This window comes from Penicillium manginii (assembly GCF_028828005.1).
Source record: "Penicillium manginii strain IBT 31320 chromosome Unknown utg000008l:1.0-3226943.0:1.0-3228205.0, whole genome shotgun sequence".
Lineage (NCBI taxonomy): Eukaryota > Fungi > Ascomycota > Eurotiomycetes > Eurotiales > Aspergillaceae > Penicillium > Penicillium manginii.
In genome coordinates this window covers 1,959,562-1,985,860 of record NW_026643109.1, presented here as the reverse complement: position 1 = coordinate 1,985,860, position 26,299 = coordinate 1,959,562, and the positions used below count along the sequence as shown (strand labels likewise).

Sequence of the window (26,299 nt, the reverse complement as noted above, 5' to 3'; positions counted from 1 at the left end):
TTACTCGACAGGGATCTTTCAGCCCTAGCGACGTGGCCGGCCTAAATCCCGTGGGCTATTTTGCCCGTTCTGTATAACGGTCTTAGATCAGCAGAGGTAATCGCAGATTGGCTTTGCTTTGCCCGGCCAAGGGTCCAACCAGAAGTGGTCGAGACCGGGCGATTGGTTTCAGCTGCCATTTCCCTAGGACAGATATTGAGCCCTACATGCTTCTTGGACCCTTACGTCCCTGCCGCGTCGGCGATCCCGCTGCGCACTTCGCACTTCGCACTCGGGCTACCAGTGTCTAAGCAGAAGTGGCATGATCTTGCAGCAATCAAGCATTGTGCTGAGAAAGTCGGTATATACTCCGATACAACAGCCCATAATGGCTTGCAGAGACGGCTGAAGAAACACGAGAGCTGAACAATTTCGGGCGTATGCAACGTCTTTGCTTGATCCTCTGGTCAAAATATGCGCTCTAAGTCGCTTGGCATTCACTGTTCCACCGGTATCCCGTCTCTCATTTCTGCACCGCCGCTGGTCGATGAATGTTAAAGAGAAGCCGAGCCCTCTTCGAACGGCAAATCTATCACTCAATCTGTTGACTCTATCAAGCCCCAAAATGGCCGCCTTCAAGCCAAGCGACATCCTCCTCCTCCTCACAACAATCTTCTCCCTCCTCCAACTATCCTCCGCCCAACGAACCCCAAACGAAAACCTCGTCCTAGCCGACTGCGGCATCGGCCTCGGCGTTAACGGCGGCTCCACGTCCCGCGAAATGATCTACTACCCGGGCGACGTCTGGACAGGACAAGGCCTCCAAACCAACAGACCAACAATGATGGTCAACGTCCCCTGGACGGGTGCGTACCCCTGGGGGCAGCAGGGCGGCGTGTCGGCGCGCATGCCCAACGGCGACGTGTTTACCGTGCACATCAACCCGAACATCAAGGACCCCATGGCGGCGGGCGACGCGTGGCATTTGTTTGAGATGAATGTCCCGCTCAAGTGTTATTCGTATCATTATATGTGGGTATATAAGCTTGATGATGGGAAGTGGTGCGAGAGTGCGTATGTGTGTAATCATCGGGGGACGCCCACGCCGCATCTGAAGCCTGCCCCGGCTCCGGGGCCGGCGCCTGCGCCTGCGCCGAATCCTAGTCCGCCTCCGATTTGTAATGTGTTGAATAACTGATGTGTTGGGGGTGCTGAGATGGAAATGCAGAGCTGGCTGAGGTTGGTGGCTGTGGTTATTTGTGGAATGCGGTGTGAGGGCCCAGGGCTTGTTCATCGCAAGTCACTCAAACAAGGACGAGTGTGGATATTGGTCTTGAGTACCTATTAAAAAGAACTGTGTAGTGAATTTTATTTTCATGTTTCCTGTTTGAATTCTAATGGGCCGACAAGTACTAAAAAATACTGATAATTTACTCCTACAGCGGAAGAATTAATTTCAAGAAATGGGATCAAAGTCACTGCGTGGGTGACATGCGCGGTAGAGATATTTACTCTGTTGAGAATCTACGGAAAGCACCTAGTGGTGCATTCGATGGTACAACAATATTTGTCTACACCGACTGTGAGACTCGATTGCCGCTACCTATGGATCAGCAGAAAAGTTCAATCTACAAAATGCCGGGCGTCGCTCTGAGCCACGTTCAACATGCTTCTCTGTATTTGGAGGGTTATAACAGGCGGCAGGTCCTGTAAATCGATCAGGGAATACCAATCTAATTCTCCCATCTATTTTGTCGAAAGTCAACATATTTTTCAATAAATTGCGTACCTAGCTCTGGAGAGAATAAGGCTTCTGACAACAGAGACTACATATACGGGGCTTAATTAGGTGCACAGCACTATATCTAGGCTCTTAACAGTGTCGACTAGTCTCATCCACCACTCATCTTTCATCATCATCTCTCTCGCCCCCATAATGGTAGGATTCGATAATCCCTAATGATGGAAGGGTGAAACGAGGACGCGCAAAGAATGGTGGATACTCAAGTCACTTTATCAGTTCATTCTATGCAATGAGAGGCGGCTATGTATTTTTTTTACAGTAGAAATCGCGTTTCTCGGTGCAATATAAGCTTAGTACTAAAGAACCACCAGCTAGATCCACCTGGCGAAATTGTGAAGCTAATCTATTCGTTTTATCCCGTGGTATACGGTTAGGCTGTAGACTGACAATCGGACTGGTCACATAAGGTCGGAGCCCACTCCCCCGGTTTTTTTTTTCGAATAGTGAACATGACAAAACCAAACCATGCTACACATCTTGCAGGGTACCAGGATAGCGCATCAATTGGCGTTTGCTACTTGTGATCAAACGATGCAATACAAGCCACTAAAGACGAACGGGTTTAGTGTATATACATGGACCCCACAACAACTAACTCTACAAGGAATAAAAGATGTGATCGAAATGCTAGCTTGTACCATGGCGTCAGAGTCCACTCACAAGGGTGATTCTTTGGGGCTGATGGCCGGAGAAGGCCATTTTGGCCCCCGCCACCGCACAAGCTTCTTACATGTACAACTCGCCTACTATATAGGGCTAGTTCCTTTTAGGAACAACCAATGGTAGACTTGGAAGAAATGAACTCCCAATCTTTGATGTGAACAACTGGTGCATGTAAATAACTTTTCCTCCCTAAACCAACTCATATCAAGTCCCCAAGACAGTGAGATTTATGCATAATGAAACAGCCATGACGTCGACGGCTGTATCTAATGATAGAAATCCATGCGTGACTAGATGAGATCTCTGCGATGAGTTGCTGATCATTTTTCGCGCACAGTTTATAAGAGTCAAATTGGTCCACCTGTCAGTCGACTCAAGCATAGCATTTTCAGGCACCTCTCCCAAACTCTCTTCTTAAGTCACTTTGCGGATATCCACCGCGACTATGTCCGTACACGACTCTACCCATTTCCCGCCAGGGACTCATATGCTGGATGACCGTATGTCACTTGCAAAGTCCACCCTCTCCCTCATTTGTAAGGTATCTGACTTTGATACAGAAACTAGCAATGGAAGCGACAATCAACAAGTCGTTCTCAACCCTACACCCTCAGATGACCCCGATGACCCATTGGTAGGGCAAAAAAAACTTCAACCACGTCCCTAGGTGACCTTATGAGCTGACCAAAGCCATTAGAACTGGACCACGCTGAGAAAATCAGTGAACTTTGGTCTGACTTCTACATACGTCCTGTTCACCTTCGTCCTGCTTGAAATCAGCTCCCCCTTACAGCAGCCTGTTTACGTCAAAATCCTCGGATTCAGCATGAAAATCGTAGGCCAGGCGGGCGGTGCCTCATACGCAGGCCTCGCTTTAGGATGTATTCTCTTCGTTCCCTGTGTGCATAAATTCGGTCGACGACCCGTTTATCTTATAAGCGCTCTTATTCAATTTATCAGCGCCATTTGGAATGCGAAACTGTCGACCAGTGGCGAATGGATCTTCGTTGGATTGCTCTCTGGTATCGGAGGTTCAACCGCCGAGGCTATTGTGTTGATTACTATTGTCGATCTGTTCTTCGTCCACCAACACGCTCGTATGAACGGTATCTTCCTCTTCATGCAGAGTCTCAGGCGCACTGGGCGGCCCCATCGCCGGCGGTTTCATTGTCAACTCTATAAACTGGCGCTGGGTCTGGTGGATTACCGCCATCTGCCTGGGCGTTAATCTGATCCTGGTTATCTTCGCCTTCGAGGAATCCAAATATGTGCCGCGATCACCTGTGGGGTATTCGAAGATTTCAAAGAAATACGAGAGCTCGGATGCCAATGAAACCTCCTCGGCCGATATCAGCAGTGGGAATTTATCCTACGGCAGCAACGAGACTCACTATGACCCGCATCAAATTATGGAATCCCAGACCTATCCTCGCAAATCGTATTGGCAACGCATGGCACCGTGGACGAAGACCGATGGACCGGTTCTCCGCAGCTTTTACCAACCGTTTATTGTTCCTTTCATGTTCCCTGCTATTTTATTCACGGCCTTCCAGTACGGCATGATGCAGGCTTGGTTCGGTGCCACTACAGTGACTGCACAGGAAGCATTGCCCAATCCACCTTACAACTTCAAAACATATGAGCTTGGTTTGTTCAATCTTGGAGGTTTCATTGGTGTCATATTTGCCGCGCTCGTTACCATTTTCCTGAGCGATTGGCTTGTTATCAAGCAGGCTCGCCGAAACGGGGGTATCTTCGAGCCTGAGATGCGTTTGTGGCTACTTTTCCCCGCCATTATCTGTGTTGCTGCCGGTTCCCTCGTTTACGGTATTGGACTTTCCAAGGTATTTATTCTCTTTTTTGTCCCTCCCTCTTTCGCAAATGATTAATATGTCTAATAACTCATCGTAGACCTGGGCTTGGTACGTCCTTGCGATTGGAAATGCGATTTTTGGCTTCGGATTCATGATTACTTCCGAAGTTGCCCTGTCATACTTGACCGACTGCTATCCCCTGGTAAGCTCGAGTCTTCTCACGCTATCGTGGTCATTCAGAAGGAACTAGAACTAATAAATTTAGATTCTCAATGACGCCCTTATCTCTGTGGTCTTTATGCGCAACCTTCTCGCAGCGTGTGCTAGGTTCCCAGTTAGCTCTTGGATCACCGGCATGGGGATTCAGAACATGTTCATTCTCATCGTAGCCATTACCCTTGCGACGCTTGCCTTCCCGGTTTTGTTCATCCTTCATGGAAAGCGGATCAGAATACAAACTGAACAAAATTATACAGAGCTTGCTGCAACTCAGCTAGCTCCGAGACCAGCTCCGCAGAAGTATTAGACAACGGAGCTAACATCTCAAGTGGAAGGTGACAATGTATACTGTGGTGCATTCGTGGTCTGGAAGTTATCTGATCATACCATTGTGACTTGGGGCAATGAAACATGGTTTTCTCCGGAGGTGTTGATTGACTTGACAACTTACAGTACTTGAATACTTGTGGCTTTGAGGAGAAAATCTAAGGATTGATACTCCTTGCTATCTCATATGTCTTGTCCTAGTATTTCATTTTGACTATTTCGAGTTCCAAAGGTTTTGAAGCATTGATATTGCTTGGTTTTCGGTTTTCTGGCCTGTTTTAGCGGACGAATTTTCTTTGGTTCATGACTTCAAGCTAGCTTGCAAAAATGACTTGTTTTCGAAATACTTATTACACTGGCAATTCTAGTAGCGTCCAAAGAATTATATGAGTCGGAACCGAACCAACTTCAACTGACTACACGTGGCTCACCAAAACCGTGACGATGGCTCGAGGGCTTTGTTAGTACTTCACTGTAGTTTACTATGAATGGCGAGACCAGATTCAAGAATCCAAAATATAAAATTCTCGTCAAGCCGCGTCAAACTTCAAATTCTCCAACGAATTTCAATCGCGTTCCCAGGTGTGCCCGATTCATACTCATACATTTTTGCTCCAGATTTCAAGGAGAAGCCAGAAACATCCGGGAATGAGTATCTCATTAAAATGCTGCTCAGGCTATTTCAAAATACCTGCTATTAAGTGCGCCTATTGTTGAAATATTAATGCCTGAGGCTTCAGTAGCCTCAGGTATACAAGCATGCAATAGCTACAGGCCAACAGTCTTTCATGTCTTGATAACATCATAGCTTCGCTCTATTTTCCCCGCCTCTGTCATTCGACTACTTCCTCTCATCACCTCTCTCCTTTCCGTAACCATCAGCATATGCCATATTAAATACTACCGCTGCTTATCCATCCCTCAATGACACACTGTGTTTCTTGAAACCGGCATATGGCCACTTCTGGGTTTTGCCGTTGACTTCCACCTCCATTGAGCCACATCCTTGAGAAACTAGATACCTGAACATTTTCTATACAGGAGTTAATAATGTTAGCATTTAACGATTTCCACAAAGAAAGTTTGCTTGAACTTGCCAGCTCGTCCCCCATCCCCTCCACTCCATTATAGTGTATTTTCCCGCCCCAGGGGTAAGGGCCATTGTCTTTGAGCCAATCCAGATCGCACACCGGAACGCTCATGAATACATTTTTGGGGACTTTGCCAGGGTCCTTTGCGTTGAGATATTCATCTGCGATCGCCTGACTTGTCGAATTCTCAAAGTTGGCGCCAAATCCAAAAGTCTTTTGTGTCCACTCGGCCCCCTTTGCCAGCGTCAATAGGTCGAGGGAATATTGTTCCAAAGTATCATCATCAGCACCGTAAATCTCGGGCCAGTCATAATTGCTCCGTATAATATCGGCCTTGATGATGAAAAAATATGCCGTATCCCCTTCACACACACGAACCAATGATCTGTGGTAGGCCTTCAAAGGAAAGTCATCACTACAGGGGTGATGGACATGTTTGTCGTTTTCCATTCGGGTGGACAGCTTCACGATAAAAACCCTCTGCGATTGCCACAGGAAGCCGATTGAGCCACTCCACATTGCCTTCAGCATAGCGTTGTTCACAGCGTATGTGTCCTTGGTTCCCACGTCATCATCAGCAAAAAGGCCGTCTTTCAATGTCGACACGATGCCTTTCGCGTCGTTTTGATAGAATATATGATTTTTCACATCGTTCTTTACGGTTCCCAATGTAACATTTCTTCCCCAGTAGGTGATAGCATCAAGCATGGCGTTCATCTGGTGGGATGTGAAGTCCTGGAGATGATTGAGTGCATTGAGCTCATTTTGAATCCTAAACAAAGTCAGATAGAACTTCACGCGGGGTCTTTCGAAGACATACACATCCTCGGCACTTGACAGCAACCCATTATGAATACCGTTTCCAATAGTGCTAGCCCCACTAGCAGCACCAGACACTCCGCTGGTAACAAGAAGACTAGACATGGCTGGAACAGCCGCCATCCACGCGGCAGATAATCCACTCAAAGCCCCGAAGAGACCGGCGAATAAAACGGCGATCCAGGTCATATTCGGCTAATCAAAGCAAATTAGGAGGCATTTTAGCACTGCAGAATAAATCCAAGACTTACATCAGGGAGTGTTGTTCGGATAAAATCAGCCGTAATGTGAGACGATGTTGCAGCAAACTCGTTTCTAGCATCTCGAACGGCGGATGATATATCCGTCACCCAGGTGTGAAAGTTGATAATTGAATATAGGGCATAGTAGTACCGAGGATTTGAGCCTTTCTTGCAAATTTCGGGGTCAAGATCTTGCACACAGGGCTTGTTATCAGCTGTATTGCTGTTTTTAGGGTTAGCAAACAGAAGCTATGGACAGTAGGCGATCTTGAAAGAAACCTACAAATCACACTCAAACTTCCCTATCCCATCTGCCTTGGATGCTAACCAGTCTACAAATGTGCCTTCGTAGTCCTCAGGAATAGAGTCAGCCCTATATTTGTTAGCGAATACCGCTCGTCTGAAATAATGATTTCTCATTCATCTCAGAAAGTAACTCACTCATCTTTGAGAAATTCTGCCATTTTATAATCAGCCCATGTCGTCGCATTCCTCATGCCCTGTATACAGGCCGCCGTATATTTTGGCTGTGTAACACCTGTCGCTGTCGTCGTGGATGCAGTAGCGGTGCTCCTGCCAGTTGCAGTGGTTAGAAGGGCCGGAGAGCCCTCATCCTGTTTACAAACAACAAGTTCCTTGACGGGAAGACCATCGCAAGTCTTCACATCCTTACCATTCACCGGAAATCCATCTGAGTCTTTTCCCTTATTCACAGTGCATGTGGCACTCCAGTGTGCACATTTGAACGTGTACCCACTAGAGTCATACTTGCAGCCCTGCAAGAAGGTATCGCCCGGATCGGTGTCGTAATTAATACTCGGTGGTAAGTTGGTACCATCCCCGCTTTTGAGTTTCTTCTTCGCATTGGCTCCGTCACACCAGTTAGGGTCTTTGCCATCCGAGACGAAGTACGTGAGCCATTTGGTCTTTCCATTCGCTAGCCATTCATCCTTGCCTTGAAGTGCAAGAATCATTGACTCGGTTTTGGTTGCCAATGCTGCATGGCCACTCGATGTTGTAGTTACAGCATGAGTGTCACCTTTTCCCGGAGACGCATAGGTAGGCCAGGTCGCTGCTCCTAGAAGCATCACCAGATATGCAGGCGTGGACCACATTCTATTGGGCTGAAGTCGAGAAACCACAAAGTGCAAGTAAATTCCCAAATTTTGAATATATTGAACAATCACTGGGGGAAGGACTGGACTATATAGCAATCAAAAATACCTAGAAACACGAGAGAAACCACTACACGTCCCAGTATATTTCCTCAGTGCCTCCAGCTCCAGGATTCATGCCAGCAAGGATGAATGGCCCCAGTTCGCACTTATTTCCTCTTCAATTACCAGCCAAGAATAGGGGGCCGCATGGTTGAGGGAAGAGGATTGGAGAAAATTGCTAAGTTTACAATAAATAGTAAGTAGATCGTAGCAAAGAAGCCATTCCAGCAGACAAGGGCCCATTGCTTACTTCTTGTAGGCTCGTTTGTACATTTCCTTTGATCATCGGTTTGAACATTAAAACTTCGCAATTGGGGCAGCAACAAAAGAACTGGGCCAAAATATCTAACACCCGGCAAAGTTACCCTGTGCCAGGCGTGGCCCCCGCCATATAAAATTTATCCCTTGGGTATGGCCCGGCGTGGCCCCCGATTCCGGCCCCAAGAGAATCCCTAGGATTTTCCTCCACCATTAAACCGATACCGCCAAGAACGCAAATCCAGATTAATAGCGCATTACTCTTGATATACTAATCCGATCGCGGGCTGTCGTGCTGTGCTTGACCAGCCCACCATGTGAGACACAGTCTCAAAAGGTTGTTGGGAAGTGGAAACTTCAGCTTTTAGCGTCATTGAAATGCGATTTTATGATACACTAGTACATGATGTTAAATCTTCATATACGACTTTCATATCACGCAGGTATACAAGATAACTTGTGCTCTCGGCATTTTAACAGCCCCTTGAGTGAACGGGACAGGCGATATTCAAACCAGGCATCAATAGATGATGGAAAGAGAAGTTGCAACATCCATGCGATACCTTACAGCGATAGCATAAGCTTTGAAGGCATTTATTGAATGCTATACTATCAAGAGATACAGAGCTTGCTGCCACTCAGCTAGCTTCGAGACTAGCTCCGCAGAAGTACTAGTATTGGACAACGGGGCTAATATCTTAATAAAAAGTGTCGATATCCATGGATATACCGTGACTATGGTCCATTTGAGGTCTGAATATTATCTAATCTTACCATTGTGACTTACTTCTGGGGCAATGGAACATAGGTGTCTCTCGATGTGTTAAATCACCTGACAGCTTAGAGTATTTGAATACTTGTGGCATTAAGAAAAAAATCTAAAGATTGATATTCCTCGCTGTCTCATATCTCTTATATTTCATTTTCACGATTTCGAGTTTTGAAGCGTTTATACTGCCTGGCGTTCGGTTTTTTTGGCATGTTTTGGCCGACAAATTTTCTTCGGTTTATGATTTCAAGCTAGCCTGCAAGCAAAATATGAGACTGTCTTCAATACTTAATCCGATATGGTAAAGACTGGGGGATATGGTGAAAATTCCACGATATGTTGTTGAATTTAGAACAGAAAACTATAATGTTTCTACGCAGATATTATTGAGTTTAGTGACCTTGTTGACGCTAAACCAAAGTTGGGCTCAAGCACCAGATTTATACTAGTAGAAAAGCGCTTCTATCGTGAGCCCTGGAGCATAAATGGAGCACGCCTATCAGAGGATATTTTCTTCCGGGGTCTACTATTGTAAATTATTTACTAAAGCGATTGTGCATTTTTGTCTCCTATCCTCATTTTCTTTGTTCTTTTCTTTGTTCTTGGCCCCTCGCCAACTATTTAAATCATTTCTTTGGAATCGTATAACAGCCTCCCAATCAAAAACACCACGAGCAACAACCGACGATTCTACCCTTCTTCTGATATCCCGAGAAAGATACTATGCATTAAGGACGAAATTCTCAAGGAGCAACGATCTAACATAAGTCGAGACATTAGTAAATTATTATGTTATCATGTTATCGATAGAACCGACCTTAAAGGACTTGAAAGTCGGGTGGCTTATAAACTGAGCGGCCATCACGCAGTCACCATTTGTCGGCACGCCATAAGAGCTGCCCTGGCAGTCTTTGCGATCATAGACGTAAATGTTCCAGCCACCGCCCTTTCCATTGAAAGAATAGAAATCGACATTCTGGTTCGTACAGCCCTGGGGCGTATTGGCAATCAAGGAGGCGTCATTACGACCGTCGCAGTGCGCGCCTTCCCACAGGTTAAGTTCATAGTCCCCCAGAGCAACAGCAGAGGAGGCTGCGAAGATGACAGAGAGTATAGTAGCCGAGACACGCATGATGGAATATGATTGAAGATTTGTAGAGGATATTGAATGCTTGATGGTTTTGAATATATTCAAGTTGGGTTCAGACGGAAGTATTTATACCTTTCTTACACGGTGACTGAGTGTAAGTGATCTGAAATAGCGCTACAAAAGGGAGAGATAACCGGAAAACTGGCCCCCAGAGCCCACTTAAGGAATTTTTCTTGGCGACAGATGTACACAAGTTCTCCAAATGGGTACGTGGGTCATGATACAATGATCCAAGCTTGATAGAGAAGTGATAGTCAGTTCTTTAGCTAATGGGTCACATAGTTCTTGGCAGGGTCCACGTATACTTAGCACATATAGGATAAAAATGGGTTACTGCAAATGAGAGAACTACTATTCTGGGGCTTTATACAGTTGGAACTTGACACTGCTATGTATGATGAGTCTTAGACCGCATCGAAGTATTCAACTGCGGTTTCTTTTAAGAAGCCGGCGCTGACAGAGACGCACCAACTCCAATTCTATGGATGCTTGACGGGACTGCGTCTCTTGACAACTTGCTGAGATCTTGCACTCTGACTAAAAATGGCCCAACCCTCAGTGAGACACAGCTTGCCAAGAACGGCCCCCAGCGGCCCCCTGTGGATCTATCTCTACTATGGGGCACAGTTTGGTCGCCACTCGCTTCTTCTAATTGAACGACTCGCTCGGGGAGACTTTTGTATGGCCCGACCTGATGTGAATGAAAATGTTGGGTGCGTTCATGTACTAGGCGTGTACAATCCACGGTGGACGATTCAAGATGACTCCGTCTCGCAGAGTTTAGCGCTACAAAAATGAAGCTGCAAAAAACTCAGGGTATATCATTATTTAATTATCTACTTAATTCAAATATTCCAATGTTTATTAACATTATGAAAAGTAAAAATGAACTAGATACAGCTCCTACATATACAAACATTTGAAATAATCCCATGAAGCTGTACCCTATTTCATCGGAAGTGGAGCAAATTACCCCATACTAGCGCCTTGATCATCACCAGGTTTGTTGCCTCTTGTTAAGTCCCGGGTCAGCTCAATATTCTATGCCGGAAAATCGGCTGTACATTACGAATTATGAATCTACAAATGTGCATCACAGGCTGTAGAGAGAATTCATGCTCAGGTGGAACCTTGGAATTCACAAACACATTATACTTAAGTTTCCTGTCACAAGGGGCGGCATTGCACATGTTAATCTCAATTTTGAGATCATTTTAGCAGAATACTTCCCAAAAATAACGCACATGTGGAATGAGGCCCCTCACTCGCCACATAGATATATGGGGGCTGAAAAAAAGAGGATATCTATACCCGCCAAGATTTGTCAGTCGAGGATCATATTCCCAGACACAGAATGCAACTTGCCAACCACGCTAAACCAGATTCATCCAGCCAAAAGTGGAGCAATCTTTAATAAGTAATCCGATATGGTGTCCGTAAATGGGGGATACGGTGGAAATTCCATGATTTGCCGTGGACTTTAGAACAGAAAACCCTGGTGTTTCCACGCAGACATTATTTCGACATAACTTGGGGTTGGGTACGGCAGTCCGTACCCGCCACAGACCCCAGGCTATTGAGTCATCCTGTGCCCACAATGCCTATCCTTTAGATAGCTTCTTCATACCACCACTATCTCTCTCTGCTATTGCTAGTATTATTATCCTACCCCTCCTAATAACTACTAGCTAGATAGCAGTAGGGCAGTTTTTTAGCGATAAAATATAATTATTTACTTTGAATTGTGCTAAAGCAGCGAATTGGAGCGCGTGGCGTAGAGGTTTCTGCCAGTCAAAAGTTGTTGGGTACCTCGCGGGAGATAAGCCAAAAATAGGTTAGGATATGGACACGGAATTATATTAGTCGAGCGCCAGTTCTTTACAACAGCGCTTCTATCATGAATGCCAATGAAATATACATTCAGAGGATATCTCCTTCTAAGCTCCACCGTAAATTATCTTACCCCTTCCCTGGGTTACATATTTCTTTCCAAATGACCTTAGAAGCCTTTGATGTACCCTCGATCAAGATGTGCCGTCCGAGTCCAGTAACTCTTTTGTTTAGAATACGTTTATCAGAGAACCTAACCCCGAAGTTTCCGCGTTTGTTTTCAATGGGACAGAAGAGAAAGTACGGGAAGCTAGAAATTCCTTTCAAAGGTAAATATGAGTACTTTTTCTAGAAATAAGATCCTCTTGACTTAAAAGTGACAGGTTTTTAGCGAATATTAATTTGCCTGAATATAAACACTAGCTTTAAGAGGAAAATCTAATTTTGAAAGTTATAAAAAGTTACTTTGGCTACTATCACCTAAATAGTAACTTGGAGCCAATTCTGCGGAAGTCTAGGGGCGCCTAGCGACTGATCAAGCCAGGTTTCCCGATCTTTTACAGTCAGCAGACATATCCTGCGTACTGCAGTTTCTTCTGTTGTTCCAAAATTTACGACGTTTTCATGAAAACAAAAAACCTTTTCTATTGGTTTGCGTTTGGCTAAGGCGGCAACCGGTTGGTCATGGTTTTTCCTGGTGCCGGGGTATGAAGGGGCTGCTGTCGTTGGGCGGCCAGGGCATTCGACTAAACCGAAAGAAATAACAAAATACAAGAAGCAAAAACAAAAACATACAACAGATATTGTATGTCAGCGGTCACCTAGCGCCCACGATTCTGTGTTAGGCGGCTCGCCGCTTTGTTCGGCACTCGTTCCCTTTATCGGAGGAGCCAAAACTGACATCCAAAAGTCGAATTCGGGAAAACTGGAGAAAACCTAACCAGGTACCAAATTACACATGAGCGATAACATAAATAGTTTCCGGTCTTCTTTATCAGTCTATCCGTCTGCTTTGACAAACTGCATTAGGGGGGTTCATCCCTTTCAAAATCCACCCCAGAACATTGAGTAGCTAAGGCTATGCTAGCTAACCACCTCAAGGATGTATATTCTAATTGATCCATTCCATGATCTAGTGTTTTCTCATGTGGTACGGCGCTTCATAGCCGCAATCGATCCAACAGATTTTACACTGTAATTAGTGAAATTTAGGCCAGCAGAAAACAGTGCTTCTTGCAAGCCTGGTCTCCAAAATTTCCCAAGGTTCCCTATATAATTTTGGGACACAGCAGCTACACCTGGTCCTCCACACCATCATTGCAATGCCACTCAATACGTGTGATAGCGATGCCCTCTCGAATATATGAGCAACGGCCACGTATATAAATCTTAGAGAGTCAATTTAAACTCTTCTTCTTGAACAACCACTCAGATCCTACTAGTTTTGTTGGTGTGGTGGTGGTAGTTGACCGTGTTAGTTTCAAGATACTATAAGTAAAAATTACGTGCTCTGCATACTGATTCGTTAGAGAGAGACAATTTGTATGGGCGGAATAGTTTCAATCGGAGGCCCTTTAAGGTATAGCAGCGAGGTTATGTTGTCAAGAGGCCGGGTGCACTCTTTGTGTCCCAAATTTGTATGGGGAACACCAGTAGATTTGGATACTGAGATAACAGGCGGCCCCTAAGAGCGGCGAGCTTCAATAACGTATAAATACAGTATAAACCCTGTTGGGTCGATCGGAATTTGCGGCTACGGAGCGCCGTAATGGGGGAACATTCTTCATATAGCAAAGCAACGGACTTATGACTTTTAACCTCACAGATTTTGGTCAGATAACTCCTAACCAGATCTGCATGTGATTAACTTGCATGCTGCCGGGCTAATACATGTTGATTAAATCACTAAATCTGTGTCTCTAAAATGACACACGCTTTCTCACTCACAATCCTGCCCTTCAGCATTACTTCTTGATCAGACTCAAGAAAGGGCTGACCCATAACCTTCAAGAACTCAATGCCCCTTGCAGTCTCTTCTACCTGGTGTGCCAGCATTAAACCATGCACACAGATCTTGATACGATGCTCTCCTCCAGCAACGTCTGGTGGGTTAACCTCCTGCCCATGTATATTCTCAACCCGCATGGTCTCTGCATTGAACAGATCACCAGGTCGATAATGTACTATCTCGAATCGCTCTGTTGGTGAAGGAATGCATGAAGCGCGAAGATCAAATGCATGTTCAAGCATGAAGTACGCCTGACTTCCAATGTTCTTTCTATTGTCCTCAATTTTCGATTGGTCCATAAGAGGGATAAGAATCTTCATCAGTTCATCCCGAACATCCTCGCAGTGGGGTTTCAGGATATGGTCCTTAAAGCCCTTATCGTTGATCATATCGTCGAATGTAGTGGCATGAAATGTTTCCAGGAAGCCTTCGGGGGCTAAGGATGATATGTCAACAGAGTGTCTTTATCTCAAATAGGATTTAGTCAGATCTCACCACAAAGCTCGATAACCCGCTGATATTCTCTCGCAACAAAGCCATCACAATGGAAGACTGCCCAGATATCAGAGTAAAATACCCGATCCCTAATGAAAAGGAACAAAAATGACCGAAAGACCAGCCAGGGCTCAATGAATAAAAATCCGACATCGTCAATCGTTCTGGTCAAAATTTCAAGAGTGTCGTGGCATTTTTCATCATTTGCGATTAATGCTCCAAATTCTTGTGGACTCAAAAGACACTTCTTCAAGGAATTGGCAAGGCGAACCACAGCCTTCTTAATTTTGATCATTCCCCCATCACTATCAGATGGTCCCTGTGCCCAATTACATCTTTGGTGATTTTCCATAAATTTATCGATTCGACAAGCTTTATCAACTTTGATGCTGAGCCGCTTTATCACTGAATCTCGAGCTTCTATCTCATCAAGGTCTGCGCGGCTGGGGTGACTCAATCTTCTGCTCGATGGCTCAGTCTGGGCAATCTTTCTTTCGAGGTCTTCGTTTTGCTTCCTCAAACATTCAAGCTCTGCTTCCATGTTTGTCACTTCTTGTGCTTGGGCGGCTAGCAATGAGTGAATCTGCTTCTTGAGAATTCTATTCTCCTTCGCGTAATCCTTGTGATCTTCTTGTTTGCTGATAAGATCCATTGCCAAATTCGACAAATCCTCGCTCTTGCGGCCGACCAAAGTGGAGCTAGATCTTTCATTTTTGACATAATCTGGCCTATCACCTGTCTCGTAATATTTTTTCTCCCCTCTGATCACAACAGAGTCAAGCTTTTGCATTTTCACGCTCGGTTGTTCGGTTACCTCATATTCCTTGGCATTGCTAGCAATCTTCTGACCAAACTTGGATAGGTTAGGGAACGTCGCGTAAACAATCTATAGAGTGATGTCAGGTCTGCAATCCTTGAGAAAAAAAAGCCATGACCATTTCTTGTACTTCACAGACCTTTTTTTTTTGCAACCTTCTCGTCCTTGCTTTTGCTGATGTAGACGCACGTGCCGATTTTGAACGCTTTTTTGACGATTCTCTTTCTCTCAATCCATTTCTTGGGTTGTGTGTTGAAACAAGTTTGTTGCTCTGTGCTTCAACAGAGGCAGGTCTAAACCTGTCAATACTCTTTGGAACCCGCTTTAGATAAATTATGTCGTCAAGTTTGATGTCGGAATTGATGTCGCGGACAGCCGGACCAGATTCCATTGGCACGTAGGTATAACCCTTCATTCGCTGTTGGCAATTCTGAAAATCAGATGAGGCCTCTTCGATCTCGACGCTAGGACTCTTGGTGGCCATCTTTGAACCGTTTGAATAGAGTGATAATGATTATTAAAGACCCTAGGGTTCAGGACTTTGAGAAAGCGCGTCTAATCCTTTTTCAGTTAACGTGTTCGCGGCCGCCCGCATTTACCTTCGCTTTTCAGGTTTCAGTTAGCCTAATCTTACCTCCAACTGGATCTAGAGCCAGTATCAGTGCTGAAGCTTCCGCAACGGGTGGTGGCTTTGTCTTTCTCTCTTCAGAGGAAATGAAGCTAGGCAGGGACCTGAGGGTGCGCAGAGTTTTTCCAAGTCTCGTGATGCACTAATGCAACTAGTGATAACCCCTGTCACCTCAGAAAAACAGCATTGGGGGCGGTTAGCCGAAATCTCTACATTTTCAATTTTCCCTCCTTTTTTTTTTAAAAAAAAAAAACAACGGGCGGAAACATTCTTTACCCTTCGCCAGACCACAGACCAAGTTTCTTCTTGCATCATGGGACGAGGAAGAAATCAAGCACGGAACGCGCCCCCTCGAACGCGTCTCAGGGCAAAGAAGTCGCCATCGCCGCCTTGTGATGCCTCGGTCGGGGATAGCGATGCTGAAATGCCAGACGCTGATCCCGAGTCACCCTCAAACTTTACCTTCATAGTTGCTCTCGACTACGGAACCACCTATACCTCAGTTTCTTATATCAAATTTGACCCCAAGGATCGGCCAGATGATATCGACCTTCATGAAATTCAAGCTATTCAAAACTGGCCAAGGGCACATGGTGGAACAAACCCACAGAACAAAGAGGAAGTTCCGAGTGAAAGCTGGTATGCAAATGGGCAGCATTACTGGGGATTCCTAGCTTTCAAATTACGCCAGACACTTCAGATCCGTCGAGAGTCGATCGTGGGCTTAAACTTTTGTCCAAAAGTTCTGCTTTCTGGTAACGACGAAGATGAGATCAGCAGGCAAGAGCTCCGGCAAACCTTGGCGACCCTTGGCAAGAAGGAAACGGACATTGTGACGGACTATCTTGTCGAAGTTCTCCGACATACAAAAATACAGCTCACATTAATTGAGGGATATAATGATTCTTGCGATGTTGAGCTTGTTTTGTGTGTTCCTGCAGCCTGGGATGCAACTGCTCGACGTGACTTGCAAGAAATCATGGGAGAAGTTTCTAATAGAGCCCAGTTTGGAAGCATCTATAATTTTTGGATGATTCATGAGCCAGAAGCTGCTGCGGCCATGGTGTTGGAAAGTGAGACGCGATTGGGAGCCACAAAGACAAGGATCAATTGGAGCAAAGTATTATTACTTCGACTGAGCAATAGATTATTGGATCCTGCTAACTGGTTCATGGTACAATAGGGGGATACATTCATCGTATGTGATGCCGGAGGGGGAACTGTGGTATGTTGTCTAGCAATATACCATTCATTCGGGACTGATGGTCGAAATTGAAGGATACCATTACATACCGAATCGAAGGAATGGTTCCTGTGCGGTTGGTCGAAGTGACAAAGCCGATAGGTGAGCTAGATACAAGCTCTTAATTTCGCTTTTATAACGATGAATTGGGTACTAGGGAGCCACTGCGGATCGAAATACATCAACGATGCTTTACAACGCAAAGTCTTATCCATGCTGCAGGATGAGACCTACCTCGAAACGGATGGAAAGACATTGAAGAATGTTGTGGATAAGAGCGTCATGCATCAATTTGAGAATGAGACCAAGCAGAGTTTTACAAATGAAGAAGGGGAATCCTTCGAAATACAAGGCCTCAGAGAGAATCCAGACAAGCATTTTGAAAGCTCATTGCTCAACGTTCCACGGTTTGTTGAGTTTCTTTATTGACTTTATTAAGATTTCCAAATGTGTCTAACGGTTAGATACTTTAGATCTGTCATCATGGACTGCTTTAACCCAAGTATCGATGGCGTCATTAGACTAATTGAAACACAGCTTGTAGCTGCAAATGCAGCCATGAAAAGAACGCCAGAATCAAGAAGAGGAAAACTAAAGGTAGGTCAATTCTGATCTAGCTTCCTTGTCTGTTAAGTTTGCCTTCACTCATGTTAAACTAGCGAGTTTTATTGGTTGGCGGCTTTGGCAATTCGTGCATGTTACAGGATTCTCTCCGTGCTAGGTTACCAGACGGAATGAAACTTGCATGCGATCTACGCAAGTAATATGCCTTTCAATATGATTGATGCGATCACGAATTTGAGTTTAAACGCTGATAAATTCGAAGGGATCTGTCGCAAATGGTCTCGAAGGGTGCAATTCTACGTGCAGTCAACAAAAAGAATGGTCCTCGACGTCAGATGTACTCAAGCTATGGCTTTCTCCAAAGTGAGGAGTATAACCCTGAAGATATGTCACACAAATACTATGATTCCGTGATCCACAATGATGCAAATGGAATTTCCTATGTTCGAAATTGCATCTCCTGGCTTATCAAGAAGGTACGTATGCGGTATTTCAAATTTTCCCTCTGAATAAAACTTACAAATCTTACAATTGGTTTGCAGAAACAAAGACTTGATACAGTTCATGTTTTCACCTGTCAAAGCTATCAAATATTTCGGCAAGGACAAGATTGGATGCTCTATGAGAGTATTTATGTATCTGATGGTGACGTCGAGGATAACTTGCAGTACAACCATGGTAGCAACAAAAGTAAGTATTTTCTCGTCACTTATTTGAAGGGCAAATTGAAGCTAAAAATTAAGGTGCAATTGTGGCTGGTACAATAGAGGTAGACATGAGCTTTCTCAGGGATCAGGGTCTTGTACAAGCAAGGCAGCGTGTTGCTACAAGCCCCTGGTACTGGTTAGTTGAGTATGATCTCGTCATGGAAATTCAAGGGCTCAATCTAAAGTTTTATGTCAAATGGCCTCGTGGTGGGGAAATGCAAGGTCAAGCCGGCCAAATCCCTATTGCCGCCGCTTTCAAACCCGGTACGGCTTAATCAACCCAACATATAGTTTTTTTTTCTCTTCGCCAATTAGGCAAGTTGTGTCAACGGGCCCTTTCGATATGGGAAGATTATGCGTGTGCATGAAGTCGAGTATCCCCACAAGATCAATCCGAACTCATTGAAGCATCTTTTTCAGATGAAGAGTCCTCGGAGAGGATATCTATGTACTCAACCTGACGTGCTGCACCTGCCGTTCCTTCTGTAGTCCGCTGTTCAATCTCTCTTATCCAATTTCGAATCTCCTCTGAATTGCCTTTATCCACCCAGTAGCCATTGGGCGATGTTGAGCGATTCAAATATCTTGAGTATTCTTCGGAGCATATGCTTGATTTCAGCTGTATGGTGGTGTAGTAAAGCCCCCTTTCTGAGGTGAATTTTACAAGTGCTGATGCTTTGTCTTGATCGTGATTTCCCTGTACAAGGTAGAGACAACGTTTTGGCATGTCTGCGCTGGCACTGATATTATCAACAAGGACACATCCATTTTGGTCAAGTTGTATAGGTGCCAAGTGAGGCCAAATTCGTGTACCGCTAAAGCGAACAGTTTGCTTGCGTCGAGTTTGAAAAAATCGAAGATAATGATCTCTTGGCTCACGGCGACCGACTTTATGATTATCGTAGATTATTGTCACGAAGTCGACCACGATATGAGAACTGTCAAATTTCCAATCGGCCTTCATCAAAACCCGTCGGGCACGCGATCTTTTCCCCTGTGAATGTGTGGTGTTTGAGAATGACACCATTGACATGGCTGCTGTCAGATTATCAACGATAGATTGCTCTCTGAGTTGTTGAATAAGAATAGTGATTTTCGACTCGGTAACAGACACATTGTTCAAGTGAGCGTTGATGTTCGTTTTGGGTGTCACGTAGTTGATGAACTTTGACATCGCACCTTCTGATATGGCAAGGTATGTCAATTGGCGCACAGGTTCCCATTCAGCACCAATGAACATTTGTATTGCAATTTTGAGAAAGTAGATCTCATCAGATTGTGGGCTTAGACCGAAGGGCTTGTTCGAGGATTCTTCTGTCCATTCACATTCCAGGGCGAACAATGTATTTCCCGTTACACGCCACGAGTCCTTCAGAGTGCTCAGAAGCACAGAAATCTCTGAGTGAGTGGCATCTTCTGATTGAAAGGAAAGTAGAAAGTCTTCCACATCGTCTTCTGCAAGAACTAGTCCAAGAAACCTGGTCTGGAGTACTGATGCATCCCTAATCACACCATGTGGAACAAGATCTAGCTCCCATGGCCAGTTACTGCGAAATGACTGGCTGAGCCGGCGTTCAGGGGCAGAGAATTGAGTCTCTTGTGATCCGTTTTCCGTCCAAGTCGGCTCTCTGCTTTCAATGGTGGAAAAAATATCTGGGTCAGGATAGAGGATCTCTTCCATAGATAGAGCATTAAGCTGGGCCAGAATCAATGGTCGATATATATCTCGAGCCCAATCAAAGATATAGTCTATAATGAGAAGAATCTGGAGGGCTTGGTCTTCTTTGGTAAGATTTCCTTCCCAGACCGTGATCATGTGCTTCATTTGTTTAGCTTCCAAGGTTTACTTCTCAGTACCAAAAGAGCAATCAGTTCCTGTGAACTTACAAATTCGGCCCTCCCCGCCCTTGTGCTGTGCAAAACACAAGCTGAGACATTCCAAAACTGCCCCGCATAGCCAATGAACCATACTAGTGGCTCAAATGTCTCGTTCCCGGTAGCTGTGCGGAGGTCCATTTGTAACTGCAAAAGGCGCTTGATTGCAAAGATCGTTTGCATTCCGATAGCATGAAAATCAAATCCACTTTTATTTGATTTCGCCTCTATTATCAGGAATGGAAACAACAGGCCATTTGATTCCTCTTGGTATGGGCTGACTTTCACTGTATCGCGTAGCCTTTTCCGCTCTCCATCTACAAGTGTTCGGCTATCGTCTGAGTTCAGTAGCATCCTGAAATTCTCCGTTTCGGTCAAGCCAATTGCTCGGTCTGGAAATTCAGTGCGCTGTTGTCCTGCGCTATCGGACGGGACCGGAGTAGAATACCTGATCGATTCTTCCGCGCGGTCGGAAAAAATCATGTTGATTCCACGATCATACCTTTCCTCAGACACGTTAAATGTTGGCTTTGCTTATAATAATTTCCGTAAGAACATGTAAGAAAACGTACTGGTCATCACTCCAACCTTGAAGGTCGCTTGGGCATTGACAAGGGTCTCGTTTTCCACGTCGCTGCTCTAAAGAAGCGACTTGAGCAGGAAGATTCCCGATATAAAGACTGTCGGCTGCAGCTTCAATCTCTGATCTCCATAATCTGGCTCGACATCGGGTACTTCAGCCGTCGAGGTTCAGTAATCTTTCAACACATCGGAGGCCGATGAAGTAGCTAGCTTCCCGTTTCCAGAGATTTTCGTGCTTACCAAGTGACTTCAACTGTAAATCGGTAGAGAACGAACGATTCGACATTCAGTCTCCACCCTGGCTCATTCCTCCTTTCATTACCCAACTTTCTCGTGATCTGAGCAAGGAACCGACTTTTTTCTTTATTTTCTGCTCTCCATGGCTTTTCAAAAGAGTCAATTGTGACATCAGCATTGTATTCGCTGTCTGATACCGCTCCCAACTTTTTTATATCTTCAAATAGCTTGCGGTGGGCACTTGGCCAATGACCCCGACTGACATATCCCATGTACCGGATGCCACACCTCTCGGCCTGTCCCACTCGCTGGCGAAAAGTAACTTCTTTCATGATTTGAGGAGTATAGTTTGAGGGTATGGGGACATGGCAAGATTTCAACAGGAAACAGGAAACAGACGGCACCAGCGACATGGTGTTAGTGACACCAACACCGCCCGGGGCTGCCCAGTGGGGGCTGGGGCGCAAAGGTCCACCGAGGCGGCTATTGAGGCGTTTTTATTGGGTCGAAGAGTTGAATGATATTTCTGGAAAGGGCTGAAGGGGCTGAAGTAGTGTGCAGCAATTATTCGCACCGACTGTTCCAGCTCGGATCGACTATTGTACGGGCTCAGACTGTACGAGAAAGTGAATTGTGTGAGTGTGAGTGTACCACGTGGCGACGGAATCGATTTTGAGTAATGGCGGGACCGCGATGCGAACCCCTGAACCGCCCAACCGCGACGAACATGAAGAATCACCGCCGCGAATTGGAAGGGCATAAACCAGTGGTGCAGATGCTATTGGATCGATGTTCGGACGCCAACGCCGTAGGTCGAGACTATGGCAATGATTGGCAATGATCTCCAGGTCGCGGTAGACGTAGGTCAAGAACACACACATTCCCAATAAAATGAATAATTACTAGCCTTTTAGCTTGACATAAATTTTGCAAACAACAGATCGCCGATTGAAGGTTGCGCGACTAGGTTGAAAAGAGCGTAAGTGCCGATAAAAATCACCCCCGGTCGTGCGACTGCGGCTCATTATATCCTAAGCGAGCGAATATGTGAAAAATCGACCGATCGTAGTAGCTGCTAAGCTTCTCTGGCCAGTATCTATAGAAGCCTGTTTTACCATTGGCTTTGACTACGAAACAGAATCTAACTTAGGAGTTAGATACCAATTCAAGAGATCATGGCGAACCAATACCAAATATGAAATTGATTGGCAGACTAAGGATACATTTGTTGTCTCTCAATTTGTGATTCCTGCATTCTGAGTAGGGTAGCTGAGCAAAGGAGCCTGTGCCTAGCCACTTGTCCCGCGGATTTTGAGACACTTCGCATTTTCCTCCGCCTTCGTCTCTTCTAACTTTCCTCTATGATATTTCTTTAATATAATTATGACTGAGGCAGAAAATTAATAATCGGCCTTATTTTTTGTTGCTCTCCGATTCAGTCCGTCAGATCTACTCGGAAATGAAGATACCGTTACCTTTTTTCAACAACCCCCCCGGAGAGAAACACCAGAAAACAATAGATCCAGCGTGGAGAAGAAAGACACAGCAAACTATGCAGTTACATCCCAGCATAGTTAGTTCGACCACTCCAGACAATGGTCGAAAACCCGATCTCTATCGGGCGGCCGTCACAGAAGACGTGGCGAGAGTACTATCCATAATGGAAAGCCAGCCCAACCTTGGATGTGAGAGGGATTTCTTGGGGAGAACTGCATTGCATTGGGGCGTGGAGAAAAACCAAATATCTTTTGTGGAGAAAGTTATCAGACAATCTGGTATTAACGTAAATACTGGTGATAATTTTGGTCGAACGCCATTACACTGGGCCGCAGAGAAAGGATACCCAGATAGCATGCAGTTGTTACTCAAAGGTGGAGCCGTTGTTGATGCTCAGGACACCTTCGGGCAAACTGCCTTATTTCGAGCTGCTTAGCGAGGAAGACTGGCATGTGTGGCACTGCTACTTAGCCAGGTCTGATATCCCTGATCTGAAGGGGCAACTGCCTCTTTACCTGGCAGCTAGATGTCGCCATATTACGATTATAGAGCTGCTTCTCAACAAAGAAGCCAATATCAACACTGAACCTGCTGGGGGCAATAGCCGCAGAGCTCTCTAGGCCGTAGCGGGTGGTGTTCATGTCAGTATTGTGAAGTGGCTTCTCAATAAAGGAGCTGATATTAATACTGAACCTGCTGGGGGTGATGGTAATACAGCTCTCCAGATAGCAGCAGGTAGTGGTCATATCAAGATTATAAAGCTACTTCTCAACAAAGGAGCTAATATCAACGCTAGGGGCAATAGCCATACAGCTCTCCAGGCTACAGCAGGTAGTGGTCATGTTGGGATTCTGAAGTTGTTTCTCAACAAAGGAGCTAATGTCAATACTAGGGAATATGGCCTCATAGCTCTCCAGGCCACAGCAGGTGGTGGTCATGTCAAGATTGTGAAGCTATTTCTCAAGAAAGAAGCTAATATCAACACTAAACCTTCTAATTTTAACGGCCACACAGTGCTCCAGGCTACAGCAGATAGTAGTTATGTCAAGATTTTAAAGCTACTTCTTAACAAAGAAGCTGATTTTAACACTGGGCCTACTTAGGGTAATAACTAGATAGCTCTCCAGGCCGCAGTAGGTGGTAGTTATATCAAGATTACAGAGCTACTGCTTAACAAAGGAGCTAATATTAACACTGAACCTACTAATTATCACGGCTATATAGCTCTCCAGGCTGTAGTATACAGTGGTTATACCAAGATTGTGGAGCTACTTCTTAATAAAGGAGCTGATATCAATGCTAAACCTAGTGAGAGTGATAGCTGTATAGCCCTCTAAGCCGCAGTAGATAATAGTCATATCAAGATTGTGGAACTACTTCTTAACAAAGGAGCTAATGTCAATACTGGAGATAATGACCACACAGCTCTCCAGGCCACAGCAGGCGGTGGTTATATCGAGATTATGAAGCTGCTTAAAACAGCCAGTACACAGACCTCCAAGTTAAAGTTGCCAGGGTACACCTTTGAATCATAGTATCAATTATGACAATCCATGTTACGAAATCTACCTTTCTCGACTGTAGACCTCTACCATCATGGATGAGGTTTCTTCCTCGAACTCCCTAGACCTCCTCTATAGATGGTCACATTGCCTCCCAGCAGGTGTATCTGGCTCGCAGGCAGATCCCCCGCGCAGCGGCCAGCGTCAACCAAATATCTAGTAGAGAGCAAAGAGTAGCCTCATCCTCTTTTCGGGGTGATCCGGCATCCTTTCACTGGGTTTATCAGCTTGTTTTGAAGTCTTTACACTCTTGATGAACTTACACTACTGTATACTATCAGAGGATGCATCCGTAGTTCGACCTCCATAACCAAAATATCCGGATTAATGAAGATTTATGAGCAGTCTTATTCTACAGAGGTCGCCTCCGCATCTTGGGTTTCAATCAGGGTGCAGATGCTCGGGCTAGATGGGGGTGGAGGGTAGAGTGGTGTTTATTGGTGATCACCGAGAAGCTGACGAGACAAACGCTGGTGCAAGGGGACGGCTGCGCTTCGGAGCTTAGCGGATCAATAGCACTTGTTCATACTCCGCACTCGGGTGTGCAACTTTGGCTATCTTCGTGAGATCTGTCTTTCGCTGCGCAGAGGTGTCTGAGGGGTTTAATGGAAAGTTGGCGAATGATCAAATCACGTTCATGATTCTAGAAGGTGCAATGACTTGTCTATCTGGCTACGAATTCTGGCTTCCACAGTTGCAACTCGATCTAGACTTTGTGTTAGGAGCACAAATTTATTCAACGGTGATATCGGGCAATTTTACTGACCTAGCGCCTTTGTCAATGTTTGGTACTTGCACATTTGATGAAAAGTGTCTGGACTTGCTTAATTTCAGGCGTTTTTCCTGGTGCGATGGTTTTAAAGTCGGAAGGACGCAAAGCCTTTTGTTCTCCGAGATCTCAGAATCTGTGCTCATCTCAGATCGCTTTATATAGCGTGTGATCGTGTGATTGTTGTAGAAAAAATTTAGGGCTGGTGTTGGGCATTATGGAGCGTTCGAAGTATATATCAAGGGGAATGAAATTTCTCAATCACGAAAAGCCGTTGATGCATGAAAAGGCATTTCCCACCGCTCCGTCCAGCCAACCTCTTCTCGTGCCGCTGGCAAGGTATACAGTTAAGATTTTAGTTCGTCCTTTTCGCACCGAAGGTGAGCGGTTACTAAGCCCTGATGATAGGTGAAGGAAAACGTGATAAGTGATGGATCCACATGATAGGACCACGGTAGAAGATCACCACGGCATGTCCTACCCGTAGTATGTATATGTTTAGCCTCAGGCCCCGATATCGTTTAGCAGGGCATTGGTTCAAGGAATGCCATTTCTCTTAGTTTTTCGTATTCACTTCTGCGCCCTTCGCCGACAAATTTTTCAATGCGTCCCTCGAAAGAAGGTAGCCAAGACCAGACTAAACTGTGGTGTCTGCGACAATGTATCTGGCTCGTACAGCGTCAGCAATAGCCAGGTTTTAGGCCCCCAAAAGATGGCAAACATGAAGGTGGGGGTGGTTTGCAATGGCATTATAAAGCACAGCAGATTTAGCCGAATGGCCACGTCATCGGTTCAGGGTGTTCAGGGCGTTCGGGTGCGGGACTGAAGGGACTGAAGTGGTAGGGCGGCAAGGACACTAAACCCAACGAATCAAGAAAAAAACGGGTGAACAAAAACATACAACAGCAGGGATTCGCATGTGGTCACCCACCATACTACTAACCTGCCGGCGTGTGGCTTAAGTACGGCTGAGCGGACGGGAAGCCCTGTTCTCCACACCCTATGGTCGTATGTATTAGGTATCCGAATCAAATGGCCATTTGTCAGGACCCACTCCCAAGAGTCGTATTCTAGGCACCACATCGAGCATGTTGCTGGACTAGTATTTCTGCATCGCAGAACTTCGTCATCCC

The 26,299-nt window shown here is 45.3% G+C and overlaps 8 protein-coding genes across 8 annotated transcripts; 3 read left to right on the top strand and 5 right to left on the bottom strand.

Moving 5' to 3' along the window:
• Nucleotides 1–604: 604 nt before the first annotated feature.
• N7533_011391 (uncharacterized protein) lies at nucleotides 605–1,177 on the top strand (the record flags this gene model as incomplete). The annotated part of the gene is made up of 1 exon (XM_057108041.1): nucleotides 605–1,177. One exon carries the CDS (start codon nucleotides 605–607, stop codon nucleotides 1,175–1,177), a length of 573 nt encoding a protein of 190 aa, XP_056955419.1.
• Nucleotides 1,178–2,891: 1,714 nt separating this feature from the next.
• On the top strand, nucleotides 2,892–4,786 carry N7533_011390 (uncharacterized protein; the record flags this gene model as incomplete). The annotated part of the gene is made up of 5 exons (XM_057108040.1): nucleotides 2,892–3,080; nucleotides 3,144–3,552; nucleotides 3,581–4,290; nucleotides 4,358–4,462; nucleotides 4,526–4,786. The coding sequence occupies 5 exons, from the start codon at nucleotides 2,892–2,894 to the stop codon at nucleotides 4,784–4,786; spliced, it is 1,674 nt and encodes a 557-aa protein (XP_056955418.1).
• A 913-nt stretch (nucleotides 4,787–5,699) lies between these two features.
• Nucleotides 5,700–8,073, bottom strand: N7533_011389 (uncharacterized protein; the record flags this gene model as incomplete). The annotated part of the gene is made up of 6 exons (XM_057108039.1): nucleotides 5,700–5,839; nucleotides 5,900–6,669; nucleotides 6,718–6,911; nucleotides 6,968–7,181; nucleotides 7,242–7,331; nucleotides 7,400–8,073. The coding sequence occupies 6 exons, from the start codon at nucleotides 8,071–8,073 to the stop codon at nucleotides 5,700–5,702; spliced, it is 2,082 nt and encodes a 693-aa protein (XP_056955417.1).
• A 1,916-nt stretch (nucleotides 8,074–9,989) lies between these two features.
• On the bottom strand, nucleotides 9,990–10,334 carry N7533_011388 (uncharacterized protein; the record flags this gene model as incomplete). The annotated part of the gene is made up of 1 exon (XM_057108038.1): nucleotides 9,990–10,334. One exon carries the CDS (start codon nucleotides 10,332–10,334, stop codon nucleotides 9,990–9,992), a length of 345 nt encoding a protein of 114 aa, XP_056955416.1.
• A 3,753-nt stretch (nucleotides 10,335–14,087) lies between these two features.
• N7533_011387 (uncharacterized protein) lies at nucleotides 14,088–14,579 on the bottom strand (the record flags this gene model as incomplete). The annotated part of the gene is made up of 1 exon (XM_057108037.1): nucleotides 14,088–14,579. One exon carries the CDS (start codon nucleotides 14,577–14,579, stop codon nucleotides 14,088–14,090), a length of 492 nt encoding a protein of 163 aa, XP_056955415.1.
• A 95-nt stretch (nucleotides 14,580–14,674) lies between these two features.
• Nucleotides 14,675–15,475, bottom strand: N7533_011386 (uncharacterized protein; the record flags this gene model as incomplete). The annotated part of the gene is made up of 1 exon (XM_057108036.1): nucleotides 14,675–15,475. The coding sequence occupies one exon, from the start codon at nucleotides 15,473–15,475 to the stop codon at nucleotides 14,675–14,677; it is 801 nt and encodes a 266-aa protein (XP_056955414.1).
• A 968-nt stretch (nucleotides 15,476–16,443) lies between these two features.
• N7533_011385 (Hsp70 family protein) lies at nucleotides 16,444–18,919 on the top strand (the record flags this gene model as incomplete). The annotated part of the gene is made up of 7 exons (XM_057108035.1): nucleotides 16,444–17,250; nucleotides 17,314–17,355; nucleotides 17,409–17,475; nucleotides 17,531–17,780; nucleotides 18,200–18,413; nucleotides 18,480–18,627; nucleotides 18,705–18,919. The coding sequence occupies 7 exons, from the start codon at nucleotides 16,444–16,446 to the stop codon at nucleotides 18,917–18,919; spliced, it is 1,743 nt and encodes a 580-aa protein (XP_056955413.1).
• A 113-nt stretch (nucleotides 18,920–19,032) lies between these two features.
• N7533_011384 (uncharacterized protein) lies at nucleotides 19,033–21,002 on the bottom strand (the record flags this gene model as incomplete). The annotated part of the gene is made up of 2 exons (XM_057108034.1): nucleotides 19,033–20,463; nucleotides 20,532–21,002. 2 exons carry the CDS (start codon nucleotides 21,000–21,002, stop codon nucleotides 19,033–19,035), a joined length of 1,902 nt encoding a protein of 633 aa, XP_056955412.1.
• Nucleotides 21,003–26,299: the final 5,297 nt, after the last annotated feature.